The following is a 12,732-nucleotide window of genomic DNA, read 5'->3' as shown; positions in this document are numbered from 1 at the left end:
TCCGGATGGAAAGTTTTGTTTTGTGTTTACCTCATAGTTAAAGTTGTTGCACGTCCGCCGGTTCCTGCCTCAAAATGAGCGAGTTTAAGTCACTTGTACATCCCGGAAGTGTTCAGGAAATGCAAAAAAGTAGCGAAGAAACTCGACACAGAGGAACATTTACACCTCACTGCCCACTAGCGTTTCGGAAGTGTTAATGCAGACCAACAGAGACAGCGCGCAGAAGTATAAATGCACAGCCACGCGCGTTGCCTGCGCCGTGGGTTACGCCGGTCACCTTATGCAGGAGTTTAAATCAGGCTTAACTGTGAGGCGACAGCACTACCTACTGCACCACTGCCTCGCCTCTAAATCAACAATTGAAGAAGATTTTTGTTTCGTAATGGCCCAGCCAGAGCCCAGACCTGAATCCAATTGATAATCTGTGGAGGGATCTGAAGAGAGCTGTGCAGAGGAGAAGCCCCCGAAATCTGACAGATTTGGAGCAAGAAAAATGGGCAAATATCAACAAATTCAACATGTGCCATGCATGACAGATAGACGCACACCCTAAAGCAGGTCGCACACCAGAAACTCCGCAAGGTGCCGTGAAATGTAGCGCACATGACAGTTTAAAGTATCACACACCAGACGCGCACATTCGTATGATATTTAACATGAAACTAATCAGATGGCGCTCTGTGGCGCGGCTGAAATATGAACAATTCAATTCAATTCAGCTTTATTTGTATAGCGCTTTTACAGTGTAGATTGTTTTAAAGCAGCTTCACATAAATGAACAGCGTCCTGAGTCGTGACTGGGCGCCGGTGTGTGTACCCTGATTGAAACCTATGGCTAGAATCACAAAATGCATGGTGCTGCGTGGCGCTGAGCAGCGCGTCGCCGAGCGGCGCTTCTGGTGTGTGACCAGCTAACTGTACGTTTACACTGAATGCGGCACACTGAATATTGTCTGTTCATGATTTCCTCCCCCTTGACTAAGGCCCCGGTTTCAGCTGAAAAAAAAAAACAACCCCAAATGACTAGGGGTATGGTGTTCTTTTGGTAATGGGGAGTGTTGTTTTTTCACCAATCATACCTTTAGGAATTCGAAATGTTTAACCTTTGTTCAAGCAGACCAGAACACCTTTTCCCACATGCTCATGGGAGATTTTGAATGTGTTGGCCTTGATGTTTTCCTTTGTATCTTCCAAGATATATGAAGAATTCAGGAGATTTTTGGCCATCTATCCATCCAACCCATCCGTCTATCTATCTGAACATCAGTCTGTCTATGCATCTTTCACACCATCTTTCTGTTCGTTCATCCATCAAATTATTAACCTAATAATAATTAGGTTAAAAATTAATAATAATGCACCTATTAGTGCACCTAATGGGCACTAAATATAAAATATTGACATGTTTTCCTGCTAATCAATATAATAAATAATACTTGTTTATGTAATAAAGAAACAAAAACAATCAAATACATAAGACTCATCACAACATTCTGTCTTTATTCATATTATTGCATGTATTTTAAATGACACATCCAGTCACACGACAGCACAGCATCACCTGCACACACACTCTCACACACACAGCAGAGGTGTTTCATTAATGTAGACATTCTCCCAAATAAAGAACATTCTGCGCTGAGACCAGACGTGAAGGACTTACATCGAGGATTTAAAGAATGTGCAAAAGGAGTTTCTTTAAACCCACATACCTTCAACAATAAAGAAAACATTGGATTTGTTTTAACAAAATGGAATTAAAGCATCTTAACATTACCGCAAACACTGCCTTTTGTTCTCTTTGGTCATTTCTCCATCACTGATAAGAGACACTTTTGGTCTGATGCTGACAAATCATTTTCAAGTTTAAGAATCAGTCTACAGCTGTAAAACTATTTAAAACACATCATCTAAAAGGCAGCAAAAGATTCATGAAAACAGAAATATAAAACCCACATCCAAAAGGAGGACACACTTCTAAAATACTGAAGCTAAAGGCATCTGGATAATCTAAACCAGACAAATAAAGCCATGCATAACAAACAAATTCACCCATCAGTCAAACCCCATACTCTAGCGCAAGATGCTCAATGTATGTACACAACTGCTGGTAATAAATAGAACTGCTGGTATATTCATGGAAAAACTTGGGAAATAGAGTCCACAGCCCTTGCGAAGAGAGGTGAATACCCTGATAAAGTGGACACACCTTCCCACACATCAGTAGTCAGTTCAGCTCTCCATGTTGGAGTAAGTCGTGGCGTTGATGCCTGGTCTTTTTCTCCCTTTGATCTTCAAAGATCCATATCGTGCCTGTGGTTGGAGAATGACAAGCATATGGAAGCATAATTAAAATCATATATGGAGAAAATCAAAAAGAATAGCAAGAATCGGTTATAATCTTTAGGCTATATGATTGGGTGAGGACTGTAACGAGTAATCAATCAAAACAGAATGGTGAAATTTCATCGCAATGTCATCTGTCACAATCAGCAGCGATCCAGCTTCTGCAGAACGCTGGTAAACATGCAGATCGTGTAGCAGACTACAAATCTGCCAGCAAAAGAAATACATATTCAGTCATGCACCACTCACACACCAGGGGCCTCATGTATCAACGCTGCGTACGCACAAAAACTTTGCGTACGCCAGGTTTCACGCTCAGAATCGCTCACGTTTGGATTTACTAACAATGAACTGAACGTGGGAATGTGCGCAGCTTCACGCCAGCTTTCTGGCTGGCGTACGCACATTTTTTGTGCGTGTCTGTTTTATTTCCATTGGCGACTCCTAGAGGCAGTTGTGTTAAATTCCTCTCTACAAAGTGTCTGAGCCTTCCAATGGCAGCTGTATGAGACGGGTTCATCTAGTAGGTATGTAAGGTTTCCATACCATACAGTTGACAAGCTAAACATTAAAGCACAATTTGCAGCGGTCGCCTGTTTACCCAATGTAATCTGAGCTATCTACTGCACGCAGATTGCTATAAAGACACTATCTGAAGATGAATTTGCATGCGTGAATCAGAAACATTTCCATTCAATAAATGTGCAAATAAAATATGATGCACAAACTTATTGATGATTCCTACTTGTCTTTCTCGTGATAAATAGTGGGCAAAATCTAATATGTAGCGGGGAAAAAAAAGAAGAAAGAGTTCATCAGACGCTGGATTCGAGCCGAGTTTATGCTTGAACGTGTCCATACATGATCACATGTGCCTTACGAGGTGCGCCACAGAGACTGATAAGGGTATTGCAACATTTTACAGATATAAACCACACTATTTCCTTTTTTAATGCACTCAGTACAATGTTCAGACCCAACTGTTAACCGCATCAGTTAAACTCTCCCACTCTATTTTTTTCTTTTGTTGTTAATTCCGGAGAACAAACTTGCAAATAACACCGCTTTTCTCCGGTCTACCTCCGAAAGCAGCACCTCCATTTCACATTCTGTTCAAAGTTTCTCTTTTTGCATGATTTTGTCATTGCTTTTTCGTTGGGTTTTGCCATTAGCATAGTCATTAGCATATTCATACGGGGGAGGAGGCAGGGAGGGGTTTTGTGCTCGTGCATGTTGCGCTCAGTTTCACGTTCATTCAGATGTACAAAAGAATATGCATGAGATTCGGCGTACGCAGTGTTTCATACATCTGAATTTTTTTCTGCGTACGCACATTTACAGCTTTGTGCGTACGCAATGTTTTAGTAAGATTTCCATGCAAGTCTTCGTACATGAGGCCCCTGGTCTAGATCCATAGATATCGCATACCTACCCTGAACATGCATCAATTGCGCCGTCACATTTGTACAGTGCTCCCAGCACAAAAGTCATTCAACCACACTAGTCAAGACAGTGTGCCACCGTGAAGATGCTTGACTTTAGCGCTATGTGGGTGTAGCAATGAGCAAGCAAAGAAAACAACGCACACAGACAGAACATTTCATAGGTAAGATTTGGTTTTGTACGTTTCTGTTTGTTACGAACTTTTGTGCTAAATATTGATAATGCAGTCACTTACTGCATTGACCATAAGGTAACGTAGCACCAACTCACACTTAATACCAGGTTTACGCTAGTTGTGTTGAATAAAATAAGCAAACAATGCAAATGAAATATGATAAGAAATGCTGAGCTGCCATAAACTTGTATTATTGTCAGCTAAGTGAACGAGTCATTATTAATGGAGATTCATTCACAAACGAATCACTCCCTCTGTTAGAATGAGAAGTGAAAGCAGGAGAGGACATGTGTTTCAGAACACGGATTAGATCAAATTTAACAGGGAGGGTGGACAGTACATTTCCATCCACAATAACACACGCTCTGTCAGCAATGCCCACGCGCTCATTTATCCATCAATGTAGAAAAGTAATGTAAAATGATCATTTTCGTTATTTAAAAAAAAAAAAAAATCCATAATGACCATCAGGAAAACTCCTGATCATAGATATATGTGTATATCTCTGGCTCTACATGGTCACAGTCCTCGACTACAGCTTGGTCCTGCCTTCATTTCAAAGGAGCATTACCCTGTAATGTTAGGCCGATAGACGATGCCATCATCCATCGCCAATGGCCGAAAGACACCACGATGCTGAGCAGGCATCGCAATACTCTGCCCCGCCTCCGCTGCAAATCCACTCGCGAAAAATACACATTTCATCTTTCATTTCTGGGGAGCCCTCCTTCACAGTACCACTAAAAACCCACATCACAGGACGTGACCACACACACAGGCATAGAGACACACACACTGTCATGTGCTCGAGACAGTGGGTCCAGGCAGTCAGCGGGTTAGTAGACTGGTTCAATCTTTCGCTTTCATGCTTTTACTTAGTAATTTTATTGAAAAGAAAACTTCAGAAACTATGGGCTGGTTTTTGTTGGTTGTGCACCTTTTTTTACCAACCAAGTTTGTCAACGCTATTATAACAACACCGATCTGCCTAATCACGAGTCCCGTGGAAAAAGTGATTGACAGGTGATAATTATGTTTGTAACTTATCTTTGTGTGTAACTATGTGTGTAACTTATCGGGTCAGGCAGTTAAAACGGTAGGCTACAAATAATTAATTTGTTATGAACGATGCCATCGTCCATCGCAATGTTTCATATTAGACATCGTACGATGCCATTTTGGTCGACATCGCCCAACCCTACTACCATGTACAAAAATGGCGGCTCTATTGAAGCATTTATTCAAATAGACAATAACAGGGTCGATGACATCTAAATGTAAATATCTGTGGCCTAGATCTCCATGATTGCAAACAGACACAGGTGAAGCTGTTCAGGACTAATTACACAGATTATATATACACCTCTCAAACACACACTTGCAGGAGTGTGGATCGAAATGCAGGTTTATTAACAGGATGGTCAGGCAAGCAACTGTCGCCACAAGAGCAAACAGATGTATACAGGCAAGCCCGAATCATGGTCGATAAACAGGTAGATAGTCAAAAAGGCAGGCAGGAATAAACAAACAAAACAAAGCAAGGTTCAAACACGGAAGGCAAGGCAAGGAAAATGTGTCGTAATGTTCACTAACAGTACAACAAGACTCAGCAACATGTGTGTGTTTGAGAGGTGAACTAGACATAGTGCTGGTTTCATACTGATTACTTTATCAAACATTATTTGTTTTCAACATGCACTCGCTGCATTTAAAAGTAGACACTTTAAGCTTTCTATAGATATACATCTCATCCCTGTGTGTTTTGTTTTCGTGAGTTTCAGTATATTTTACTGACGAGTTTCTAAATATATTTCGCGGAGAGAGAAAAGAAAGAAGCACACACTTTGTTGTTATTGTGAGTGTACACAAAAAAGTAGACACCCAACAGATTCGATTGATGTATTGCTCTTATCTGTACTATCAAAACTGAAAGTGTAATTTAAGTTCTTTTTAGCGTTAGCAGAAGAAGAACGCAATTGCAGATCCCAGAGGGTAAAATCTGCTAAAATCAGAGTAACTAGAGAATTGTATTATTTCACTTCGTAAAATGTATTTTGGTCGAGCTGTTTTGTTTTTGTCTTTTAGAGTATCGAATTAGTGGAATGTATTATTTAATTATTTTATCTATGTGGGAAACAAATACACAGGACACAAATTAAGATTATTATTATTACTATTATTATTATTGTCTCAAAACAATGTTTATTAAATCAGTGCAAAGTGGATTTGGTAGACTTACATCTCTGCGGAGTTTTGAGCGAGTGACTTTAACACTCTGTGATCGTCGGAGTCCATGATGAGACACGGCTTCATCTTCTGAGAACACCGGCTTACTGTCGTCATCACTCCGGTCATCATCATCACCATGATAATACTCTACAAAAAAAACACACACACACAACAAGAAATAAAACAAGATCAAAAATGGCTGATTGTAAAACAATTTCATATGTTCAGTCATTTTCTTGTTTGCGTGATACCAAGTAATAAAGATAACAATACCTAAAACACAGATTTGTCTCTACTTGCATTTTAGCAAGTTAATCTCAACTTAGGGGTAATCTAGCTGGGTTCATACACACTAAATAACCTTTTTCTTTTTTTTTTTTTTTTTTTTTTTTTTGCAAATTGAGCAGCATATTTGATCATTTAAAAACATTATATCAACAGCCTCAACAAGCATGAAAAGCAACTGCCGACAAACTGGCAGAAAGACTCATGGATAATAGAAATTAATGTGCAACAACCTGAATCTTTAAATCTTTGATAGTCTGTGTGGTTTTCTCCTAACTTTTATTAGTGCATTACTATGTATGTATGGATGTATATATATACATGTATGTGTGTGTACAGATATGCATATGTATGGGCAGATACATATACACATGCATGTATATGTGTATTATTTTCTATAATATTATAGACTGTACATATTCCCTGTATTTATCATGTGTCTGTTTAAGATATGTGTATCTTATGTTTATATGTATGTATATATCTTCTGTTAGTTATTTGTCTTGATTGCAATGCTATTTGTGGGATGGCATGAACTTTGGCACTGCTACGGGATGGGGGAGGGTTGAGGAGTGGATCTTGTTTTGTTTATTGGAAAGAAAATTGTAAAGATGCTGTGACCACTCACATGTAAAATCAATAAAAATATAATCACAAAAAACATTATATCACATCACTGCACATAATAATCTGCTCAAGCATTTAAAGAGGAGCTATTATGCAAAAATAAAACTTATAAGGGGTTTTAACACAACTGTGTGGGAACAGTCTGTGAATATAGCCAGCTTCTATTGATAAAAATGTATTAAATATATATTTTTATAATCACACTTCATGAAAACAGTCTGGAAAAACACTTTGATTGAAATTCTCCTTCTTCCTTATATTGGTTACAATCTCTCCTTCATTAGCATAGAACAGTAGTCTTGATTTTGAATCTGCCACTATGCTGACACCCAGGCATTTGTAGCTCCGCCCCTTTTAAAAAGCAAGTTGAGAGCATAACCTCATTTAAATTTAAAGCAACAGTCGTTAAAACGGCACATTTTGGATCAAGGCCTAAAAGGGCAGTTTCAAAAAGTCATAAAAAATATTTGTTGGGTATTTTGAGCTAAAACTTCACTTACAGACTCTAGGGAGATCGGAGACTTAATTTACATCTTGTAAATAGGGCCATAATAGGTCCCTTTTTAATTGTGCATAATCATTTGTTTATTGCTCTGTAATTAGCACTGGTCTGCCCTGTCCACAAAATGATTCAACTTATTTTTGCCTCACGACTGACCAGTGCAGAACCGCTGATCTAGATTATTGAGAAGGGTGGGAATGTGATTTGGGCCGTGGAGAAAGGACAAGCGGGGGGGAAGAGAGAAAGAGAAAGAGCAGCTGCCGGGTTCAGGCCGCTCCTGGCACCATCACCTCTGGGCTCCCTGGGTAGCGCTGGGAGCTAGGCAGAGCCAGCCTGTGCCAGGACGCCCAACAGCATATCCAGCCAGAGCAGAGTCACGGCACACTCCATCACACGGATGATGCCACCAAAAGACAGGCCATAACAAGACCATACAGCACTCCACAAAACTGCAGGGTGAATTCTGTCCTCTGTATGAAGTACTCAGTTTCGCCATAAGGGGGCAGAATAGATATGGAGACCAGTGGCAAAGCTTTTCTTTGTTTGTTTCCACACCCACGTCTGTTTTCAATTACCGAAATATAACAACTTCCTTGGGATTTGTGAAAGTATGCAATTAATTTTCCTATTCTAGAACTATTCTAGTTCTGTTAAAACCTTGTGCAAGCCAAGCAGAAAGAGCTTTAAAAGCTGACATATATAAAGAAGCAGCTGGCAGGTCTTTGTTATTTTCTTTAGAGTGTTAGCTGCCGCAGTCAATGACATAAGGATAGAAATATTTTTAGAGGTGACATGAATAAAATTTGAGTTCAGATGCAAACCCCTCCAAATCCATCAAACTTCTTGTAAATGAACATTTTCTACCAATCTCCTCTGATTAGTGTCTGAAGTTTCATTTTATAGGTAATGATAAGGTTATTAGGTAGTAAATAAGAACCTGTTTTTAGACATTTTTGGTTTATATATATATATATATATATATATATATATATATATATATATATATATATATATATATATATATATATATATATACCTACACAAACACACACATATACATATATATATATATATATATATATATATATATATATATATATATATATATATATATATATACATAYACACACACACACACACACACACACACACACACACACACACACACACACACACACACACACACACACACATACACATACATACATACATACATACATACATACATACATACATACATGGATGAAAAATGGATGGATTACCCAAACTGGTAATCCTGGTAATCTAGTAGCACACTGACATCTGCTGATTACAAGAGGGCATTGCAGATAAAAAAAGCATTAACAAAAATAAATAAATATTTAACATTTGTCAGGGTGGATGCATTTATTTATTTATTCATTCATTTATTTAGTGTGCATGATGTTATTGGACCTTAATTATTACAAAATTTCTTGTCAAATAAAAATTGTGAACATAACCTAACTTTGTCAAAATGTAAACAAATAATAATTATTTCTAACTTTTGGTTGTGTAAAAGCAAGTCTGTTAAAATCATTGCAGTACTCACAATGTTCCCTTAATTCATACTGCTAGCGCAACAATTGCGAACACATGCATTCAAAAGCACAGCTCTACTCAAATATCAGACCCCCCCCCTCCTTACCACTTGTATGAATATGACTGGCAGTGGAGCATAAAAATATACACAGGCGTGTTTTATATCATGCCTGTCATTCAAAGCTGACCTCTTGTTTCTTTGGAAAGAAAGCAAAGCCCCACATTAAAGGATGGGCGAATAAATAACACACTCGAGCCCCTCTCTTTATAGGCTACATCCCGTTTTTAAATTCAAACCGCAATTAGCAGCTCGTTTGATCAGTCGGGATCTTTCACCTTGGCTTTGAGCCTGTGGAAGGGAATGCCATTTTGGAAGAGCTGGCTTTCTGATGGCTTCATTGCAGACGAGATGAAAATGACCTGGATGCCGGCGGAATTTCAAACGCGGCGGGCGCATTAGCATACCGAGATAGAAGCACATTAGGTATTCTGCTCAGAGGCTCCCTGAGCTGTTTTTTCCTCTTCTTCATCTTCTCACAAAGCGGCACTAGACCTTTCATGCTAGGAACGTGCCACTATTACTTATTACCCTTCTGTGCTTGAGACAAACACCAAATCCATTCCATTTGCTCCAAAACCGGTTAGCGCGGCGGTGCTTTCCAGAAGCGTGTGAGATTTGGTTGAGATATCATTATGAAAGCTCTATGGCTTTACTCACGCTACTGAACATCTTTACAGATGCCTTCTCGGCTCCCGCTAGCTGGTTTGCTGGAACACAAAAGCTTTGTATGAAACCTCGACACGCTGCCTTCGCAGGCGATATAAAAGTGCACCCAAATTCTCTGTTTGCATAACGCACTGTCTACTAAGGTTTCATCTGGTTTATGAAGGCAGCGTTGGATGTATTCTTCACTCTCTATGATGTGCAAAGAGTCAGAGCGGCAGATGGCTGAAAGAATAAACATGGCGTCTGATAGAGCAGTTATTTCATAAACATCCATCGTTTCATCTTGTTATTGGCTTACTACTGGTTATGAAGCATTGTCATGATTAAATATTTGTGTGATTGCCTCTAAATCTCGCTTGAATTTGTTTGGAATCATTAGACGTGGAGTTACAACATGTTAAAAGTAGTGAATGATGGATTTTTTTTTTTTTATGTCAGATGATAACATTTTATAAAGTAAATAACATGCATAACAATGAAATAAAGCATGATGCAAAAACGTTTTTAAACATAAACACATGGGAAGTAAACAAATATATTAGTGCTGGGCTAAGATTAATCGTGAGGAATCACATCCAAAATAAAAGTTGTTTTTTTTAATAATATACTTTTGCGTATTGTGTATATTGATTATTTATATATATATATATATATATATATATATATATATATATATATATATATATATATATACACACACAGTCATGTATACATTTGAGAACATGTTTATTTATATTTATATATAGGTTTGTTTCTATGTAAATTCTATGAAATTCCAAAAATCTGTAGTCGTTCAGCCCCTAATACAGATATCCATACATATCTATCTATCCATCCATCCATCCATCCATCCATATATATATATATATATATATATATATATATATATAATGTAGCCATTTAAATGCAACAAAATTTCTGAGATCATGAAGAAGAGGAAAAAACTGTATACACAATTATTATGACATGAATGTCACAGCACAGCCAAAGAGCATAGAATCACCAAGAGGCGACATTCTAGTGCAATTTGGGAAACAGCCACTAGATTTTGGAAAGAAAACTCCAATAGAACAACAGCATATTATAAGTCTGTAAAATAAACTATTAAAAGTGCTGATGATTGTCATAGTAAGTGTTGTATTGTCGTCTTTCAGGTTGTATCTCAGCTTTCGCGACAGCAATAAGATCCAATGGACAGCCAACTGCTTTCACTCCAAAATGGCAGAATCTGGCACTGTTGCTGGGCGCTGCTGTTGCAATGAAACGTTCTATTGAGTGTCGCCTCTTGGTCATTCTAAGCTCTTTGGCACAGCATAGTTGGATAAAGGGACTGTTTACATCCAAATCTGCATTCTCACCACTGTCAAAATAAAAGCCCTGGTCATTATTTGGGTCAACCACTAATTAAACGCCACAGTGTTTTGTCATCTTGTTGCGTGTTTCTGTCACTTGCATTGTTTTATTTTATTTTTCAAATGTTTAAGTTGTTTTCTTTTAGTTATTTTTCTTGTATTTTTATTAACTTTTTTTTGTTTTTAGCTCGCAAATATGATTTCAACCTCAAAACTTTCATTTTTTTTTCTCCAATTAAGTATAATAACCCTGTCTGGAACAGCAGCTTCATAAAAAAAATGCCGTCTGTCAAGTTAGTGAATGAATAGGGAGAGCGAGGCATCTGCCTTCTGTTGTGGACACAGCTGAGAAACAACAGAGCGAAAGGAAACAAAGGATGGTGTGTTAATAATTAATCTGAGAGGTAACACTTACCAGCTCCATCGGGCTGGTCCATGATGGCTCTTCTGGCTGGGTTGGAGGCGTATGACGAATAGCCGTCGTCTTGTGGGATCTGGGTAAGGTCGTGCATGCTGAAGCTCCTTAGCTTCTCTGTGATGGCACCTTGACCCTGTAGAAACAAAACAGCCCTCGGTTACGATAAACATGTCAGAGCTGACAACACACAGACTGCATGAACATCCATGATGATACCATCACCACATGCATGCATGGATGAATAGGTGCTGAAAAGATTTGGCTCTGTTCCAAGTGACCTGTTACCTAGTAAACGACCCTGTCGAACCACCTCTGAAACAAATCAATCTCGTCGTGGGACTTTTTTAATTGCAGTAGGATTGGAATTAGCATCTCAGCAGTTCATTTTTAAATCAAACTTTAATGATTGGGTACAGAAACAAGGTGCTAATTTAGCTATGGTATTTGTATCACTTGTGTATGTATTCGAACTGAATAAGAATGCAGATTGGGGTGCTATTTAAATGTATAATGTGAATTGATATCAAAGGCACAGGAAGTAGGGGGTTGGGATTGTTTCTCTATATGAAAAATATCAATAGTTTACATCTTAATTTACTAAGCCAAAAACAATATAACTGTAGTTGGCGGTTTGTTGCACTGTGGCAAGTCCTGATGGATCAGGGACTAAGCCGAAGGAAAATAAATGAATAATATAACTGTAATTATTGTTAAACCTTGTAACTGTAGATATTTTTCTGTCTTCTAACTATAGAAATGATGTATGAGCAGCTCCCAAATGTGCTTTGAATTGTTTTTGCGCACAGTACTTTAATATATATGTAAACCAATAGTCAGCATTGGAAGCGAATCAAAATTGTTTTTCAAAATTGTCCAAGGACAAGGATGATTGTTCAATAGTTTTAGGAAAACTTTCATGAAAGGTGATGATCCAATTCAAATATTGACTATTGTACAAATTAGGGATGTTAGTAAGTAAATAATGTATATGTATATAGTGCATTTATCGTGTATGGCCATACACCCAAAGCACTTCACAACCATGGGGGGGGGTCTCTCCACACCACC

The 12,732-nt window shown here is 38.2% G+C and overlaps 1 protein-coding gene across 1 annotated transcript in view; it reads right to left on the bottom strand.

Moving 5' to 3' along the window:
- Positions 1 to 1,474: 1,474 nt before the first annotated feature.
- Positions 1,475 to 12,732, bottom strand: part of reep3b (receptor accessory protein 3b) — a 56,098-nt gene continuing 44,840 nt past the window's right edge. The window contains 3 exon segments of the mRNA NM_200161.1: positions 1,475 to 2,313; positions 6,204 to 6,340; positions 11,662 to 11,797. Of these exon segments, the coding sequence (NP_956455.1) occupies positions 2,233 to 2,313; positions 6,204 to 6,340; positions 11,662 to 11,797 (354 nt within the window). The 3' untranslated portion in view covers positions 1,475 to 2,232.

This window comes from Danio rerio, chromosome 12 (genome assembly GCF_049306965.1).
Source record: "Danio rerio strain Tuebingen ecotype United States chromosome 12, GRCz12tu, whole genome shotgun sequence".
NCBI lineage: Eukaryota > Metazoa > Chordata > Actinopteri > Cypriniformes > Danionidae > Danio > Danio rerio.
The sequence above is the reverse complement of the archived record's forward strand: the minus strand, read 5'-3'. Positions and strand labels throughout refer to the sequence as shown.